Source organism: Diplotaxodon limnothrissa, linkage group LG17 (assembly GCF_057381915.1).
Source record: "Diplotaxodon limnothrissa isolate DT_005_m linkage group LG17, D_limnothrissa_male_GT1.1, whole genome shotgun sequence".
NCBI classification, from domain to species: Eukaryota; Metazoa; Chordata; class Actinopteri; order Cichliformes; family Cichlidae; genus Diplotaxodon; species Diplotaxodon limnothrissa.
The window spans coordinates 14,747,714-14,766,893 of record NC_140612.1 but is presented as its reverse complement, the minus strand read 5'-3'; the positions used below and the strand labels follow the sequence as shown (position 1 = coordinate 14,766,893).

General features: G+C 39.3%; 2 protein-coding genes across 5 annotated transcripts in view; one reads left to right on the top strand and one right to left on the bottom strand.

Moving 5' to 3' along the window:
- Nucleotides 1-552: 552 nt before the first annotated feature.
- On the bottom strand, nucleotides 553-10,339 carry cyldl (cylindromatosis (turban tumor syndrome), like). Its single transcript, XM_085375458.1, has 14 exons — nucleotides 10,135-10,339; nucleotides 9,396-9,866; nucleotides 7,922-8,179; nucleotides 6,869-6,947; nucleotides 6,617-6,792; nucleotides 6,338-6,500; nucleotides 5,358-5,499; nucleotides 4,817-4,927; nucleotides 4,492-4,737; nucleotides 4,250-4,382; nucleotides 3,792-3,900; nucleotides 3,601-3,719; nucleotides 1,236-1,449; nucleotides 553-1,159 (listed from the first exon to the last, which is right to left on the bottom strand). The coding sequence occupies exons 2-14, from the start codon at nucleotides 9,831-9,833 to the stop codon at nucleotides 975-977; spliced, it is 2,373 nt and encodes a 790-aa protein (XP_085231584.1). The 5' UTR covers nucleotides 9,834-9,866; nucleotides 10,135-10,339; the 3' UTR covers nucleotides 553-974.
- A 918-nt stretch (nucleotides 10,340-11,257) lies between these two features.
- Nucleotides 11,258-19,180, top strand: part of zc3h3 (zinc finger CCCH-type containing 3) — a 76,516-nt gene continuing 68,593 nt past the window's right edge. For all 4 annotated transcript variants that reach the window (XM_085376436.1, XM_085376435.1, XM_085376434.1 and 1 more), the window contains exons 1-3: nucleotides 11,258-11,319; nucleotides 13,842-15,210; nucleotides 16,181-16,350. In XM_085376436.1, coding sequence (XP_085232562.1) covers nucleotides 11,274-11,319; nucleotides 13,842-15,210; nucleotides 16,181-16,350 — 1,585 coding nt within the window. In that variant the 5' untranslated portion in view covers nucleotides 11,258-11,273. The remainder of the gene's footprint in view (nucleotides 11,320-13,841; nucleotides 15,211-16,180; nucleotides 16,351-19,180) is intronic.

The following is a 19,180-nucleotide window of genomic DNA, read 5'->3' as shown; positions in this document are numbered from 1 at the left end:
AAATCAGTCCTCATGGACTCACATGTTAAAATTCCTGAATACGGTGTCAGTTGAACAGGCCTAGACACTAGTCAGCAAATGCCTGGAAATCACCGGTCACTGGGGTAAAATGGTTGATGCGTGGTTGGTGGAGTTTGCATAGTTGTGAAGCTGTATGTGTATCAGCACACTGTATGTCCAACTCTTTTAGTAAAGACAGATGATGAAAGGTTTTATTGATTGCATTTATTTATTTATGACATCTATTTTACTGAATATCAGAAGTAGTAATAGTAAAAAATAGAAAAAGGTCACAAGTTCAACCAGGACTCCCAAGCAGCCAGTCAAGCACAGTTTTCCACTGTGATATTATTCCCAACATCTTTTCGTCTCTTAGGTTGCTCACAGAAACATCTTTGTCAAGAATAAAATCATTGTTTCATTTTCAGGTGTGAAATTTAAATACCAGAAGATAAAAAAAATATATCTAAATATATAAAGAAATCCAGCCAACATCCAAATCTGATGCCAAAATAACAGCAGCATATAACATAAGCTTTTAAAATAGAGCTGGTTAGATGGTATTCTTAATGAACCGTACTGAATCATCACTACTGTCTACTTTGAAGGGTTTTTCATCAGCAAAACTCATTTACTTTCACTATACAAGTTGTAAATAAAATTTAAAGTAATTACAAACATCAGCAGTAAACTGTAAAACTATTTTTACAGTGCAATATGTAATTTATGTCCAACACATGCTGCAAGCCAGTAATTATTTTCTTCAGATTATAGTGCAAATTACTTAGAAAGCAATGTCAGTTTATCCTCTACTTCATGCCATATTAGAAAATTATTGTCGCTATAATTTTTTTCCAGCACCCAAGCACCACACACACATTTAAGATATTTGCATGTTAACAAAAGAAAAAAAAAAACAATGCAGCAAAAAGAAATTACACAAATAGCAAAACGTCCAGTGTGCTCAAGTTCCATCAGCGATAGAGGCACATAGTGGTGCTTTGGTACAGGTACATGTAGGCATCACAGAAGAGACGCTTTGCTACACCTTTCATATCTCGAGGTGCCTGGTTGGCCAGCTCGGAGGGGGACATTTCCAGGTATTCACCAACCTCGGGGCAGGGCTGCACCTCTGGAATGTTGTAGCCATCCATCTCTCCTGAACGCAATACACACAAGTGAGCCAAAATGCACTCAGAGCTAACTTGTGTATGCATATTAAATATCCCGCTTACCCTGTCTGTCTGCCATGCTGTCGAAGAAGATCCAGTCCTCAGTGTTTGGTCCATATTTGACGAAGGACACATAGTGGCTTGTCTCGATGCAGAGCACAGCGAACAGCTCCATTTTGTCTCTGATCATAGTGTGAGGGTTTTTACGTCCAACATAACCCTTTGGGATTTCCAGGGATGCTGGTTTATGGCTGCGACGCTGAGGATGGGAGTGCACCTGAAAACACATACACACTATTAGACCTGTAAATAGTCACTATTTTATATCTATGTAGCCACTGTTAAATTTCACATTAGTAACTTTAGTTCATTGTCTATAAATGATCCCTAAACCAAAGGAGATATTTGAGACAACTCTATAATGTTGTAAATAAAGATCCTATAATAGTATAGACACAATCCCTACAATCAATCACCGATGAGCAAGCATTTGGTGACAACATGAGGGAAATAAAGTTTTTGTTAAAACAGGAAGAGACCTCCACCAGAACCAGGGTGAATGATGGAAGGAATGAGAAGAGAGAAAAGAGGAGCACAGAGAGACTACCAACACGAAACAGGACAAAACACATCTCCCCAAACAGCTTTAGCCTAGCTAAAGTATGACATTATTAGCTATCTCTGCGTCCAAATGCTCCTTTAGTTCCCAAAACCAAACAAGCACTGGGGCACCATTAAAAGTTTAAAGCCTCAGATTCTTTCAATTCCAATGAAATACCCAGTGGGACATTTTCCTAGGCTGGAGGATCAGGGGAAAGAGAAGACAGAAAAGAGAAACACTGGAGAGGCCACTAACAACAACTGGGAAAAAAAAATACGCATTACAGGTCCCAAAGCACATCAGCCCTGTGCAAAAATGTAGCATGAGGGCTAAATTGGTCTCAATAAAAATATATGTTGATGGTTTATTGGCAGAGACAAATTAGACCATCTGGGAAGAAGAAGAAGACGGCGAAAATGGATAAAACATGAGCTGAAGCAGTGTTTTAAGAGAAAGACTGCAAAGCCTGAACCTTCTAATATATGCTGAAAAATTCAAAATTTTTGAAAATGGTGTGTTTAGCGAAACTTCTAACAAATAAAAAATATATATAATTTTTTATTTATGAGTTTTAATTTGTATCAAATTTGATTCAAATAACATGTTTGCAATTTATTGCTTAAAAGTGTATTGTTAGATGTATTTAGGTTTTTCTGGCAAAAACTATGACACCGATGTTGCTGAAGTCACAAAAACTCATTTACCAAATATCATCCACTTGATGTTACAGAGCTAATTGAAAATACAACAAATAAATTCAATAATAAAATTGAAATTGAGAAATATTTTTCCTTGATCAGCTGCTTACAGCATTCGTTTACCACCATCCAGTTTGCTCTTCCTGAATGGAGTGCTAGCAGGTGCTCCAGAAGAGCTTTCTTGCACATTTTGCAGAGCATTGTGCTTTTTACTAAATCATCATCAGAGCCTCACACTCAGCTCTCACTGTTAGATATGTTTGGGCTTCAGTCATTGTAGTCATGGTGTTGCTATATCACAGATATTGTGATGTGACATTTTTATATCATGTAAAAATGTATGTATTCAACAACATGACAAGGCACAGCTCTAGTCACGCACTACTTAAGTGGATGACCTAGTTATCTGTGTACGTCCTTCATTTGCTATCTGTATGTATAAGAGGAAAGGAGGAAGACTTCACATACACTAGCCTACACTAGTTGATGTCTGACAAAAATTAATTTAAATATTTCATAAAATATTCAAATTTTCGCACAGTGTTTCATTTAGAGGCTTGATAGTATGCCACTGAACTGATATAGTGTTTCAGCAGTACTTACTAGGCAGACGGTGAGCAGGTGATGTAATGCACCAAGAGCAGAGTTAATTAGCTGCTGTTCAATTCAGTGCACAAACTGATTCAGAAAGCAGCCAAGCATAGATTTTTATATATAGACAAGCAAAACAACACCATGTGTTGCAAAGCCAGATAAATACACAATATTATACACAATAATTATACAGTAATAATAAAAAAAATCTGAACAGGTAGCTAACAAATATCTCTCAAACCAACTGGGATTTCGGTCTAAAATTTGATGACCTATATTAAGTCAAAGTTCTAGTTTTAGTGCATGTTCAACACTGACAGACCACTTGTTTGCAGTACAGATCAGCCTTGATTGTGATTTAATTTGTTTCCTCTCTATATCTGAGTCCTACCTCCTAATAGCAGCTAAATCTGATGAAACTGTGGTGAGGTGGGAGGTTTCACATGGAGAAATGACGTCAATACATTCCCTCTACCGTGACAAATTAAGCCAAAGACAAACAAAATGATTCAGGTGTTAAAACAATGTGACAAACCTGTTTTGAACACTTCTCGCAGAAGACTTTGAATCCTGTCGGGCTGAAAAGGGGATCTTTAAAACAGTCGACGCACTCAACCTGTGCCAGGGTTCCACACAGCATGCACTGCTGGGGACCTGAAAAACACACCGTGCGTTGTATTCACTGTGTTAAATTTAGTCGCTGTGAGTTTGTATTCTTAATCTGACCTTCAGAGAGGAGGTCAGTGACATCCAGCTCCAGAGAGGGGATGATTTTGTCAAACATCTTGAATTTCTTCCCAAAGCGAGGCATCTGGAGGATGAGGCAGGACGGCACCTGGAGTGATGGTACGATGAAATAAGATGAAAGACCACACAGACTGAATACGCTCAAGTGATCAGATTCCAGGTGGTCTGCTCAGAAAGCTTCCCCACAGAGCCATCTACTGGAGAACCAACCATTACAAGTCTGTCTATTACATGTCTGTGAGAAAACAGCTAAATCATTTTTGGATTAATCTGTGGGGGGAAAAAAACAGTTTCCATTTTTTTGGTAACTGAAATATTATAATACAGGATTGTCCTTCTATTCTGATAAATATCGTTATATTTTTAATTTGTTAAGCAATAAAACAAAAGTGAAAGTGGGACTTTAAAGTTTGTGCCTAACAATGAAGTGCTCTCACCTCTGCCAGCTTAAGACCTGCACTGTGGAAGGAATGTTCTAGTAGCTGCTGCACTGTTGGCAGAACTAGTCTGTGGTTCTGGTCCAGGAAAATCTGATAGCAGTAACTCTCCTGCACTTTACCTGCAGCTGATCTAAAATGGGAGAACACACAAGAATAGTCTGCATTCCAGGTATGAGTCTCAAAATGCATTATACTATACAGTACAGCAGGAGACAGTAATTTAGCTATAGTAAGTGTACAGTTTTAGCAGAGGATCCAGGGCGAGGATGTGGTGCATGATGACACTGAGGAACTCCTCTGGATCTGAAAGACAAAAGTAACATGAATACTTCAAACTCAACCACTTAAGACAAAACAAATGCCTTCCAGAAAAGCTTTCCCAAATAAGCAGACCCTTCTCATCTGTGGTGAATGATTGGCTGTAGCCATGTTTCTGCAGCTGCTGTCGTAGCTTCATGATGTGTCTTCCTTCCACAAAGCCGTTACTGCAAACGGCACACACAGAACTTTCATAACAGCAAAAATAAAATGCAATCCATGTGATGATTTGATCAAAACACAGACCTGCGGAGGGGGTTGACTATGTCATTGAGCAGTGTTCTCTGAATTGGGGCATCTTGAGGTGTTGTTGATTTGAACAACATGGAGTCCAACACGGAAGAGCAGGAAAACAAACTGAAAGCAAAGAAAGAAACTAAGTTAACATAAAGAACTGTACATTCCCTAACATTATGGATTTTTAAAAATATAATAAAAAGTCAGACTGGAATCCTTTCAGTATGCTTTGAAAATGCAGTTAAAGAAACTGCTTTCATATTAGATTTGCTATGTTAAATGCACAACTGGTTTCATCTCTGTACCCACACATTGAATGTACAGTACAGCATTCAATTGCAGTAGCTGGTATACCAACAATATAGTAGAAATGGAGACACCATCAAACAATTTCTAACCAGTAGAAGCAGGACAAGGCATCTGCACTGATGATGATGTCAATGCTAGCTAGCTAGTTAGCTAAAAGCCATTACAGGTAAATTCGTTTGTTGGGGAAGCTGTGCATTATTTAAAACTGTAAAACCACAGGATAATAATTTATTATGCTGACCTGAAGAGGGCAGCGTCCATGTAGCAAGAGTTACAGTGTCCTTGAATCCCCTTCATTCGTCCAGTCAGAAGCTGCTTAACCTGCTCTGTGCTCATAGGCGGAACAGTCTGCAACTCAGCTGTACTGTGGTCTGTTTGATCCACTAAATCAAAACATAAACAGCAAATATGTGGTTATGTATATAAACAGATAACAGATATAGATGTCCAAATGGCTGTTGTAAAGTGTATGCTACAGTCAGCTGTTGGACAAATGTGCAACTGGAGCACTGCATTTGATGCTGCTGCTAAAAATGCTTCAAAAATACAAACAGTAAACACTACTGATACTTTATATTAAAAAAAGACAAGTATAGAGAAAGACAAAATAGAAATGCATGTTTCAAGTAAGTAAAAGGAAACAAAGCTTAATTTTTGCAAATTAATTCTCCCTCTGCTGCCAGAAAAGTTCAAACTCAACCAAAATGTAGTTTGTTTTGTTTTGTTTTTTGCGGTTTTCAGTATAAAATAATCCTTTGTGAACAAGGGGTCACTCACAGCCAGTTGGATGTAAACTACATTGAAGAAAGCACCGGGACACTAATTACATCTACAGGAGCTCAGCTGTGGAGCTCCTGGCACAGTTTTTGTGCTGATGTTAATGCCAGAAGAACTTTGAAACAACAGAGCCACTTCATTGCTGTGGTTCCTAAACACATGCTCTTTGCAACAATAACACTTCTAGTAGATCATGGAACATCTGAGAGAGGAAGAAGTTCACAAACTTGCTGGAGTGGTGGCATCCTATTATAGTACTACACTCAAGTTCAGTGAGAGCTTTAGACCAACAAATTATTTCACAAATGTTTGGAAAAACGGACTGCGTGGCTAGGTGCTCGAGTCTTATATACCTGTGGCCTCTTGAATTCAAAGGATTAAGCTTAAGAGGTGTGGCCTAATACATTTTTCCATAGAGTGTAGGTTTGTCCATCCTGTACTAACCAGTGTCCTCAGGCTGCATTTTCTCATTGTGATTGGATGATGTGCTCTGAAAGCGTGAGTCAGGCCGGCATGAGCTCAGCTTCACAAACAGGGCTCTCTTCACAGGACATTTGAAATAACGCTGACCTTTAAAAGTACCATCACTCACTCCTTTGTTCTCATCCTGCAGATCAGAATACAGACTGATTATACCAATGTCTGAAATTTAACCCAACATTAAACGCAAACTAAAACATAAATATGCAAAACAGTTTTAAATGATGATGAGTAAAGACTTACCAGTTCCAAGCCAACCATAGTTTCACTTCGATCAGGCAGCTTGCCTATCCAGCGAATAATTCCATATGTGTTGCCTTCACCCAGAGTCACTTCTACCATAGAGTTCAAACTCAGACCCATATAGAGATAATCTGTATCAGCTTCTGGGGGTGTGTCGACATCCATGCTCTCTCCCTCTGCAATGAAAAATGTGTTTGGCTGAGGCATGATGCAAATGTAAAACAAACAAACAAATGTAAAAAGACCTCAAACCTGCAATCAGCTCTCCTTTGATAACCGCTTCTAATGGAACTCTAACTTCACCCCCCGTCTTCCCAGATTCATCTTTGTCCTGAAAACACCAACAGACAAAGGAAATATTACTGTCCTATACTCCACTACTACTGCTGAAGCAGTTTTAGAGAGTCTTAACAAAGTTTGGTTGTAACTGTAAACTCAAAGAAAAGCAGGAGCACGTAAATGACAGAATATCATCAGACAGGATAATTATCAGTGCACTGCTATTTTCAATTGGATTCAGATCCAGACTTTTACAGGACCATTCTGGGACAATAGCATGATTTAAATTACTCACTCCAGTGAGTTCTGAATCCCCATCTCCGATCAAACATTAAGCTATTATGAATCTAGCTATGACAATGTTAGCATTAGCATTTAGTAAACACTAGTCAGTCTGATGAATGTAACTTAAGACTGTGGTCTTTGTATTTGTGTTCTGCCACATGGATGTATTTTGTAGAGTGAATATCCTAAATGTGATTTTTTTTTTTTTATTAATCATTATAAAAATAAGGCATTATTTTATAAAAGTCATTTTCACACACAGAGCAGCTGTCAGTCGAGTGACCTGCACAGAATGTGAAGCTGGGTTTCAGCCAGTTAGACCCATTTTACAGCGAGATCTGTAAACAAAACAAAATCCACCAATCCAGTAGTACATCATACTGTATGGCACAACTGAAGCAGTAAAGTCATATACATGTAGCTCATGCTGGTTTATGTTCAGACACACAGCTGCTGATGCCAGGATGGAAAGGTAAATGCTTTAGCTCCTCTAAATTGTCAACAGAAATGTAATTAAGTGATTACTTTTACTAGATGAAATGATGATGCTGTAAATCTCAGGTGTGTTTCATAACAAAGAGTTTGCTTACAATTTAAACAGGTAATTATTTAGTCCCTATTATTTGTTATTATTTCTTTGAAAACATAAAAATCTGATTTTGTAGAATAAGCTTTGTGGATTTATGGCACAAAATTACATTTGATATGATTTTGGAATTAAAAAAATGGAATATTACTTACCGTGGAAATCTGAACGAAACATTGTCCACCTATTTCCAGTAAATCCAGCACCATTCCATAGCGAAATTTATCATCGATGAAGCAAGTAACTCTGTCTCCCAACTCTAGCCTTTCTGACTGTAGGGATGGCTTATGGACAGGGGGTAATAAAGAGCTGACTCTGTTGAATGGGGTAAAAACGCCACAGTTTTTGTCACACTTGAAATATCTTTCACCCCCATAGGTCCCATCACAGTAGCCCTTTCCTCTGTCTGGTCCCTGGAGAAAAAGAAGCAGAGCAGATTAAAACTGATGTCACACAAGACCTCAGTTAAATTTCTCTACCAGTTGTTCTGCTTTGCAAACTGCAATCATGCTGTGCAGTTGTGGAGTTGAATGGCTCCACCTGGCTTCAGCTTGTGAGGTTTTTACATTTATACGATTTCAATTAGTGTACTGTTTTACAAGACATTTTGAAACTTATTCAAAATAGTGACCTTACAAAGAAATTGATGCTTTTTCAAGCATGAAGCAGTGCACCCTTTCAACTTTGGATTGCTTGTGTTGTCTCCATACACCACTCCACAATGACAAAGCAAGTTAAAATACTCCCAAAACAAATTTGAGGGTATTTTAATGATTTATTCAAAAATAAATGGTTGAAGTATCATCTTTAGAGACATTTTTACAATACAGACATTTTTATGGTTCATACTGGCTCTGTCAGTTGTCCTTGATATGTTTCCACAACTTAAATTTGTCTGTGAGACAGGATTGTATCTGACAATCTCTGTGGCAATTTAAGTGCCCAAAAAGATGGCAACCCCCATTACTCACAGCTGGATACATTTCAAAATCTTTGTAGCTCTGCTTGACCAGCCAAGCTAAACCGGGACATCAATAATGTGGCAGCTCATCCAGCTCATGATCTATCACAATTCATCAGGTTATTGCCCATGAGATGACAATCGTGACCTTGACCCATAGTACGTTTGAGTTAACACCCATTAGGTGCTCAGGATCTTGATGCACATTGCCATGAAAACTTCTCCGGATCTGAATCCAAACGAGGTTCTCAGAATATATATATATTTTTAAATGACTGTGCATTCATGCTTTCTGAAGAACTGGGCTGAGCTTGAAAGAAAAATACAAGGGAGAGTTGAGGAAAATGTGCCAAGCTTGTAAGATTATTCTCAAAAGACTTACTCCTTTCAAAGGAACTTTAATCCAGTCCTGAGCAATGGGTCTAAATATTTATGAATCTGGTAATGATTCAGTCTTATTTACTTATGTTTATAAATGTTCAAATCACTTCAAAAACCTGCTCTTGCCATTTAATTGTAGAGTAGTATGGTGTGTATATTAACAAACCCAGTTTGAAACACTACCACTTGTCTTTGCTTGGAGGCAGAAATCTCAAACCAAAATGAAACCTATAATATGTGTATATCTTCTGGATATGCCAGAAGGAGTAAGAAAAAAAACATCAAACCTGTAGTTCGATTCCAAAAAAGGATCCTGGTATGGGACAAGAAATAGATGCCTTTTTTAATGGTCCAATGTAGTGAATGATGCCTCTGAGCTTCTTCCCAGCTTCCTCCACAGTCACTTCAGTACCTATAGCAAGTTGCATTGCTGCTTGCAGATCATGTCGCTCTCTGAAACACCTCAGCCTCTCAGCTTCATCAGGCAGTGCCTGCAGCAGCTCAACTTCCTCTACACACAGCTGCTCCATGTCGTTGGCCTCCAAGTCATAGTCTATTCTAGAGTAGTTCATTAAACACATTCGTAGCTTTAATGGAGGGGGGGATTTTTTCATTTCTGAGATGTACTTATTTTCAGGCATGTAAACAATACTTCCAGCTTTTGCAAAACTGATCCATTCTGGCTTTTTTGTTAAGATGAAGTACACATTTTCTGTTGATGCCATGTTGCCGAGCCAGGAGATGTAAAGGGGTACCTACTGTACAGAGACACACAGAAAACACACACAGCACAAATGTGTTGTTCAGACAGGTGTGAAAACAAAACAAAAAAACAATATACCTATTATCAATTTTGACACCAGCACTCAAGCTAGCTGGCTAACGAGCTACAATGTCAACTCTACAAATAAGCAGAGTTCAAACTGAAAACGGAGTCAACATTGTTTATAATTCTAAACCTTCAGACCGTCTGCATCAGTCTCTCCAGCGAGTATTTATTTATAAAGAAACCTCCGTTAGCTTTACCTTCAATTATTCAGCAACTTTAGAGATTGCTTTCCTTTCTGTCTTCTCTCTTCGTTTTACGTCCAATCAGCTGCCTTAACTTTCACTTCCTCTTTCATTTCATTTCGCAGCAGCGTCACTGGTACTTTGTTCATGACAGTTCATAGAAACATTTTTGGACCAGACGAATAAACTTTTGGCCCAAAACTACTTCCCCGAAGGGAATTCTAAACTTTATAAAGCGCAAATACAGAGACGCTTCCCGAAATGACGGTAATGTTTTCAAATCGGTTGTCAGCCAGCTGCGCATCAACGATAGCGAGGTTACGAAATGAAGCCCTTAGTACTGTCTTACAGACAGCTAACGGCTTTGTCAGTTGAATCTGACAATCCAGCCTCAAGAATGCTGACTGCATGTAGTACATGAAAATTGAAGCTTGTTTTTTTTATACATGTGTGCATATCAGATAAATTCTGGGCAATTAATTACCTTGTGGTGTGTGATCTGCCTTTGGAGCTTCCTTTTATTGTTGTTTGTTTTTGTAGCTGAAAGTCGGTTCATAGTTTGTTCAGTCATTGTGTTTGTTCTCACTGTGATTTCCATACAAGAATCAATACAGAAAAGTGGTCTCTTAGTTGTATTGTATTTAAAAATGTCTTACAATTAACGTGTCTGAATAAGCCTGGTTAATCCAGGCACAGTAATGGGAGTCCTTTGCACGGAAAGTAGTTTCTGGAAAGGAGGCAGCTGGTTCTTCTTGCTCAAAGCACGCATCATGCATTGCCTTAACCAGGCAAAGTCATTTAGACATATGGCCTTACACATCTACATATACATGCAAAGAGAAACCACAGCCTTGATAAAGCTGAAGACATTTATCTTTGTTTATTGTGTTTTAGTAACATTTTAAGTCTCCAATAAAATTAACTCTGCTCACCACAACAGTAAATTAAATAAATAAATAAATAAATAAATAAATAAATAAATAAATAAGAAAATTCTACTCATTCTTACGGCCCACTTTGAGTTAAATGTCAAGCCTGTAAGTCAATACTGAGGATAAACATCGATGACTTTCTTCAGACTGTGATTGGCCAACATGAAATACGTCATTCTTAAGGGCGTCGCCATTTAATGACGAAAGGTTGTGGTCGTAAACATGGAGGAGAGAGAAGCACTTAAGAGACAAATTGACCTTTTACAAAGTAAGTCTCTCCCGGTAAATGTTGACAATTGTAGTTGTTACAGGCGGGTTAACAAAGGCTGTTTTGCACAACACGGCTGCTTGAAGCTTGTCGGTCGTACGCGTTTTGTTGAAGGATAACAGTTAGCGTTGTGCCACCTCTACGCAGTAACATACTTTTTAACGATATTCACGTGTCTTAACAGAGCCGTTAGTGTCCTTTGAAGAATGCTTCCTGTTTGCCTTTGGAAGCAAGTAAATGGCTGTTTATGTCGGTGTCAGCTCCCTGTAACAGCATAAAGGTTCAGTCCTGTTTATAGTCCCCCGCACTAGTGATGACAGCACAGCGCCATAACAAACCTGGTTTTAATTACTTAACTTTAAGGCATAGTCGTACATTTATTTACATAAAGTACTAAAATAGTTACCGGTATTAAAAATTTGCTAGATAGCATAGCGACAGAGCGGAAAACAAGTGTATAATCTTCCAGAAAAGCATAAAAAACTCACTGCTACAGATTTTTCAAGTCTCTTACTCGAAGGAAGTAATGAGAGTTATTTGAAAGATGTTCTTTCCTTCCTGACACTGGTCAGTCTCCAGGATTTCCTATAGGGATCTGTAGAGTAAACTCAGCGAGTAAAGGATGGAGTATTATGAGCCTGTTCCGTTGTCAGTATGCTCTGACGCTGATTTGCATAGTGTTCCACTGTTATATTACAATTTACTGGGGAAGTAAACGGTCACCAGGACCTAAAATCTGAATGTTTCCAGTCATGTTTCCAGTCATCAGTCATATTTAGCTTAAATGAGTAAAAAGTGTTATGATATTTCCTTAAATCCTTAAATTACGTTTTGGGAAAAAAAAAAGCCCAAAAGATTTCTTCTCCCTTAAAATAATTATACTAATATCACCGGCTCTGGTACTGTAGAAATTTCTGACTGGTTTCGATTCATGATATTTTAGGTATAGCACTCAAAATATCATGTTCCTTGTTCCTTTTGTATGCTTTCTTTGTGTTATGGTTACTATCTGACCACCTCTGTATTTGTATTTTGAGTTAAAGATGATTAAGAGTGATAGATGGTCTCAGGACACAGTCAACCGCAGATAGACTGACAGACGTTGTTGTCAGTCCAGATTGGAGGGCATACATTTTAAGAATTCAGTGTGTGGAAATCCTGCCAGCTTAACCTGGAAAAGTGAAGTGATGTCATTGACTAAAGAAGATATATATTTTTCCCAGTTATTTTCTCTTAAATTCGTTTCATTTCGTTTTGTTTTTATTGACAAATTGGCTGTTTTTCATTTTTTGGAAATTTACAACTTTAACATTGTCAATTGTATTTTTCAGAACATTAACTCGCCTCTCACCCATTATTATTTTTCTTCAGTGTCACTAATATGTGATTGTTCTAAACAATAATAAAGTGAGGAAATTTTTTTTAAAAGCATAAAAACAAATAAAAAATACTTTCTCCTTATCAGTGCCTGTGTCTCTCTAACCAGTCAGAGAGCTCCAGACTGCGTTCCTTACTTACATTGCTTTTTCACCAGAGACCAAAAGAGTTATGGAAATGCTAATTGAAGAAGCTAATCAAGTAGTTAATGTAATAGTTAATTAAGCAGCTAGTAAGAAATGGAAATTGAAATTGAGGAGCAGAGTCATTATTTAAATGTCAGAAAAAACACATTTGTATTCCTAATTTGCTTTTTTTAATCCATTTACTTTATTTGAAAGTCATTTTTTACATTTGTTTTGAATTCAAAAATGTTTTTAGTGAGATTTTTATTGAAAATTATTTTTTTCCGTTTAAAGCGTTCATCAATGGATTGATAATTAATTCAGAAATACTAATTTATAATTCCTCCTTCTATTTTATTCTATTAAGTTAACAATATCATGAACTTTATTAATGTCTAATTACATAATAGAAGTTCACGTTGTTGTTTTTTTTAAGATTTGCTAATTCATGTTTGATTGTACAATTAATTATTAAATCACAAAATGCTTTGTTTTGATGTCTGTGACACTTGTGGTGCTCCATAGCTGCTGCTGTGTTGGTGGATTATCAGTATCTGCTGTTATTGATCCAGTTGATTGGTATTGGCCTGATTAAGTTTGTCAGTTGTGGATATTTAGCTTTTTTTCTTTTCTTTTTGATTTAGTTTGAAAAGAATGAGTAATACAATACATTAGGTTAAATAAAATGCACCTGGGTTCCAGCAGGTTCTTACAAAGTTGTCAAACATTTAACAATGAAATCAAGAATATGGAGGTCATAAAATGTGTTTTATTATATAGAGATTTTCTTTAGGTGTTACATTTTCAGATGTTGGCCACTGTAGGCTAAGCAGCCTGATGGTAGCCCTATACAGTAAATGGTGAAAACTACAAATCAAATTCAAATTAAATTCTTAAAAACATAACTTAGAATTGAGAAATGGGGCATAAATTGTGTTGTAGAGCTAATTTTAACGATTATTTGTTTGCATATTTTTGTTGGACTTTTTAAAATACTTTTGCCCGTTTTCAAATTTCCAGATCTCATCAACAAACATAAAAGTACCCATGGCGATACACCATTTACAGGAACTGAGCAGAGCCACACACAATCTTCAGTGCCAGCCAGGGGCCGAGGTCAAAGTGCATCTATGATCTACCCTCCCAGCTCCAGAGGAAGACTCTATGCTCCTCAGAGCTGTGGAAGTTGGAGGAAAACGTACTCTCTGAGAAACAAGAACCCTGAATCCTCTGCTGGACATCCCTCAGCTTCTGCCTCCTCCACTGTCCATCACTCTCATAGCATGTCACTGCCCAGCCTCAGCACGGGAAGCAGGACTGCCACTTTATCATCAGGGATATCTCAGCTGAAGAAAAAAGAACATATAAACAGCACAACGGAGAGTAGAGTTGTAGCAACAGAGAGAAAAAACAGTGATGCTCTTGGAAAAATGGGGTCAGCAGCAGAGTTTACGCAGAGGGTTGACAGCAGGAACACAGGCCTGCAGGGAAAGAAAATTGGTGTTTCTTTTGAAGTGGCCTCTTCAGCCACAGCCAGTACCTCAGCCATTCAGCAGAGCAGCTCCCAAGTAAAGATTGGACCTTCCCTGAAAAGCATAACCAGTACAGACACTCAACAGATTGTTGCTAAAACATCTCAGGTAACTCTCACTGCTGGTCTCTCTACTGCATTACAACAAGCTTCCTCTAACTCATCTTTACAAAGCAGCAAAGCCCAGGTCAATACTTCATATTCAAATAAATCAAAGTTCACTTGGGTAAAGGGTCAGAGTGCTGCAGGAGCAGAGCTCAAACCACTGAGCTCTGTTTCAACACCGTCAGCAGTTGTTGCCCCAACATCTGTCTTGAAATCTGGAGTTGCCATTGAAAGCCCCCCTTCATTTGTAGTTGCTAAGAGAACCGCTGCTAAGAAGTTACCTCGAAAGCTTAGCCAGCCCACTGTAGCTGCCAAGACCTCAAAGTACCGCTGGGTGTCCTCTGCAGGAGCCCAAGCTAAGACATCTCGTAAGCCTCCATCTCCCAAACCCTTGACTCTCACACAGAGAAGTCTGGACAAAGGAGAGGCCACAAGGAAACTTAAACCAGGTTCTTCTCCTTCTGTAAAATTGAAAAAAGGTATTGCAGTGTCCTCTGCTGGCACCTCACAGAGTAGCCGCTATCGCTGGAAAGCAGGGGGCCAGAGTACATCTGTGGCAGGGACAGCAGGAGCAACAGCAAACCGCCGTAGATCTGCTTTCCACTGGACAGCTGAGAAAAGTAACAAAGGATTGAAAGGAGGGATTTCTGTGCCCCTAAGTTTACCTCAGCGCACCTCCATGTTGTCATCCTCCTCGCCTGGAGGGTTCAAGCTCCGCAGCAGGATGAAGATTATTAGAAGGTCTACTATCAGGTGAATAATGCACATGACATGATCAAATTCAAATTCAAATTTTATTTGTCACACACACACAACCATACACAGTATGACATGGGGGTGAAATGCTTGTAGCTGTACAATGCCCGACCATTATATGACAGAAGAAAAGTTTTACAATATTTACAATTTACTACAAAAATTTACAAATTAACTTAGGTGATGGCTCTTGTTAAGGCTTTTTACTGCCCTACCCCCTAATATATACTGCATCCTTGTCAGTAGGGATCAGCCAAGCGTTCAGTGTGTCTTTGCTCATGTTTGGAGGATGTTTACACCGATAAGGTGAAAATGATTTACCTAATACTAACCTCTGGTTTCTGTTTGAGAAGGAGGGTTTAGTGAAAGCTCTGGATTTGTTAAGTCCAACATGAGATTTCTGTTCTAGAGCATTAATTTAAACTCTGGTTCAGTTATTGGGGTAACTGACATTCATCTTATTATCAATCAGATTCATGGTTACTAGGATATCTTTAGGATAGCTTCACTTACCTTAACACCGGCTAATCCTACTTGGTAGTCACTTGAAGGTGGGTATCAGATGCAGATGCAGAAAGACCTCACATTATGCCTCGAGGGTTGCAGGGCATAAAACTCTTATTGATTGTGTGCTGTTAGAAATGACCGTGGTGATGTGCCCCAAGAAGAGGTGGTTCTGTGATAAACTTTGTGTTACTGTAGTAATCACTGTTTAAATATATGAATCTAGACCTGCATGGTATATTCCACTGATGTTTTTCTTGTTCCCAGTAAATGGGCACATGCATGTCTCAGAGTGAACATACTCGGAGTTGATATAAGGAACTTTGAACAGCTTTTTTTGGAACTAAACATTCAATTTCCCATCTCAGAGTTCATTAACTCAAAGTTTAGGATTTCTTATGTTTAATAGTTTTTTACTCCTCCTGACTGTCCTGTGTGTCTGCCTTCTGTATTGTGACCACAGTGGCAGTGGATCAGAGAAGGTGAGCCCACCAGCTGTGAAGCACTCTCCCCAGGGCAGAATCTATACTTTGGCCAGGACTCCCACAGGAGTTAGGAGGACACCCACCAGGGAGCTTGTGTCGTTTGGTAGACACAAGTTGAGGCGGCTTTCCCCTGTCTCATCAAAGACAAGTAAGAAGCACACACTACTGACCAAAGTAGAAAGTTGTTATTTTGCTCTGCTGTAAAGTTTGCTTTGACTAATTGCTGACGTGTCAACCATACATGGATGTTTACGCAGAAAATCCTATAGCTGTGGGTGATAAATCTTCTTTTAAACACGTGCGTGTCCTCACCCATTATTTGGTTGAGAGCAGTAATATTCTACAGCCATTTGGTGGTGCTGTAACAACTCCAAGCCGCAAAGTCACCAGCTGCATATCAAGCAAGCATACCTGTTTTGCTTCCTGGAGTTATTCATTATGCTTATGTTTTGTGTGCACTTTGGTCATGGTTAGGCATATGCTTAGTTTTAGAAAAACATGGAAAAATAGGGAAAGATGTAATTTATATGAAGATATAATAACAGGATAGAGTCCAAATAGAAATGCATTATGTACTGCTGTCTACCACACCTGCAAGAAAAACAAACATACACGACCTCGAACTCAAAAATTTGAAAATGCTGATTTATATATCTGTGTAATCTTCTTGTGGGGTGTGTGAATGTGAGAGAGAGAGAGAAAGAGAGTGTGGAGTGTAAATGTGTATGTGTCTTTGCCACAAAATGTACTTGAAAATGAGGGTGGGAAGCCGCAATAACGTCTCCCAGGAGTCAGAGGCAGGCAGAGATGGATCCTGGAGAACTGGGCTATTTGCCCCCTCGAGAGTACTGAAGACCTAAGGCCACACATCCCAGCTAGCGAAGGAAGCTGCCCCTAGATGGGGTGCCCACGGCCAAGAGGTGGGAGTCCCAGAGGACAAGAGGCGATGGGCAGTCGACCCCGCTAGAATTCTCACCCAGGACATGGCAGACCTCCCCTCAGACAGGGAAGAAGTCCAAGCCACCCCAGACCACCAAGAGAGTGGGTCCATACCAGAACATCCTGTCAAGCATCCTGGAACCAACTAGTACCCTCATCCCAGGAAGGGGGAGCTGATCCCCTCCCTCTATGACCATGTCCTACAAGGCCAAGGATCAGCAAGTCCCAGACCCAGGCCCAGCCATCCACGCATCCACCCTTCCACCCATTAATGATGCACAGAGATACAAAATCAACATATTGATCAACATAGAAGTGCCAAAAACTGCAGACAGTCCCCAGACATCCATGCTTGAAGGCCAGCATGTGAGGTGAAATTAGCATGTTTACACCCTGCTGCTGCTGGAAAAAGAAAAAGATGGAAAAAAAAGTTTGTGGTCTCTACAGCTAATTTGCCCTTCTGTTAGACAGAGGGTGATTTAATTATTTATTTTTATTACAACTCACCTCTTTGTGACTCTACAATGTAGTAGTGCCTGAGCCAGGAAGGGTGTCCGGTTCAAAAATCTGCTAAATCAAATATGCAGAGACACTTGGTGTAATGACCCCCTGTGAAGCAGGGAGGAGCATTTTGTTAAGGCTCTATGTTGATTGACTGATTAATCAGCCAGGGCTTGATAGCAGTAATAGCAGCGGTAATTTACAGATGTGGAGGCAGGCAGCACCACTGATTGGCTGATTAATCAGTCAATCAAGGTAGGTGTCTGTGCCTCGCACCAGTGCACTTCATGACTTAGTTCATCACCTTGGCAATCCATGTTCCTGTCTAAACTTTGTAACTGCTGTCTCCGAAAACACAACATCATGGTGGTGGCTACATCTATAAATTGTATATAGTATCTCACAGTTATTGTTAATAGCCAGTCTTTTTATGGTTCATTTTGAGAACCTGTCAGTAGCTAACCACAGAGCAGGTGCTCCAGAGGTTCTAACAGTAAGAGGAAAACATCAGTTTATCATGTTTGCATCGTTGATATGTAGGATAATAGAAATAATGGGCAAAACCAAGCTTCTTTCTGCTTGCTGTTTTAGTTTTTGTTCAACATGCTTCTAATTGATCCAGTGTGAACACAATACATACTCTACCAGCCAGTGTCTGCTTTGTAATGTATGTAGAACTGGTACAAAGCTGCTAGTTAATTGAAGCCATGTCCAGCAGAGGGCAGCAGTTTCCATCCATGTCATCCTTGTAGGGGCTTTGTGTTGCAAGCTGTCACAGGGAGGTGTACAGGCAGACTATAAGAGGGGGTGGGTTAATTGATTGCCCAATTCAGCGGTGATGGCGAACAAGTGCCGATAGCGGGTAATTTGCAGAGGTGGAGGCAGGCAGCACCACTGCTATCAAGCCCTGGCACCACTCTCCTTCCAGTAGATAAAAAGGAGCTAATGCATAATTATCCTTTTGCAAATTGGATTGTTTTAACGAACTGTAGAATATAGGCCTAACCTGATGGAAAGCAATCATTGTTTTTACAGCCCCAACCCCGCTCTCCCTCCATTCCCCCCTTCCTGCTTCCACTTGCCCCTCGAACCCTCCGGTCATTTTGTGTGTACCCTACACGGCTCATGGCCATCTTCGTGTAATCTCCCATACTCAATGGAGTCAGAAGACATTAGAAAAACCATCACTATTAACATTAGGCTTTATTCGTCCCCATGGCTCTGCATCTTAAATTCTGTTCCTCTTTTTCTGATGCTTTAACACAACTTTATGCTCTTTTTCCCACACCTCCTAAATCATTTTGTCTTTTCCTTATCTTCATCTTTGCCCTCAGTTTTTTATATCATGTGATACAACAACAGGAACACATGCATCTCTAATTAAAGATGGACATTAGAGACTGAGGAAAGGTGGAATGTGGATGAGTGTGGAAGAAGATGGAGTGAGGAATGCTGCTCTTAGCCGTCTGTGCTTCTGATAAGAGCTGCTAATAAAGCGCAAATTGAATTACTAATGATGGGAAGCACATTCCCTATAG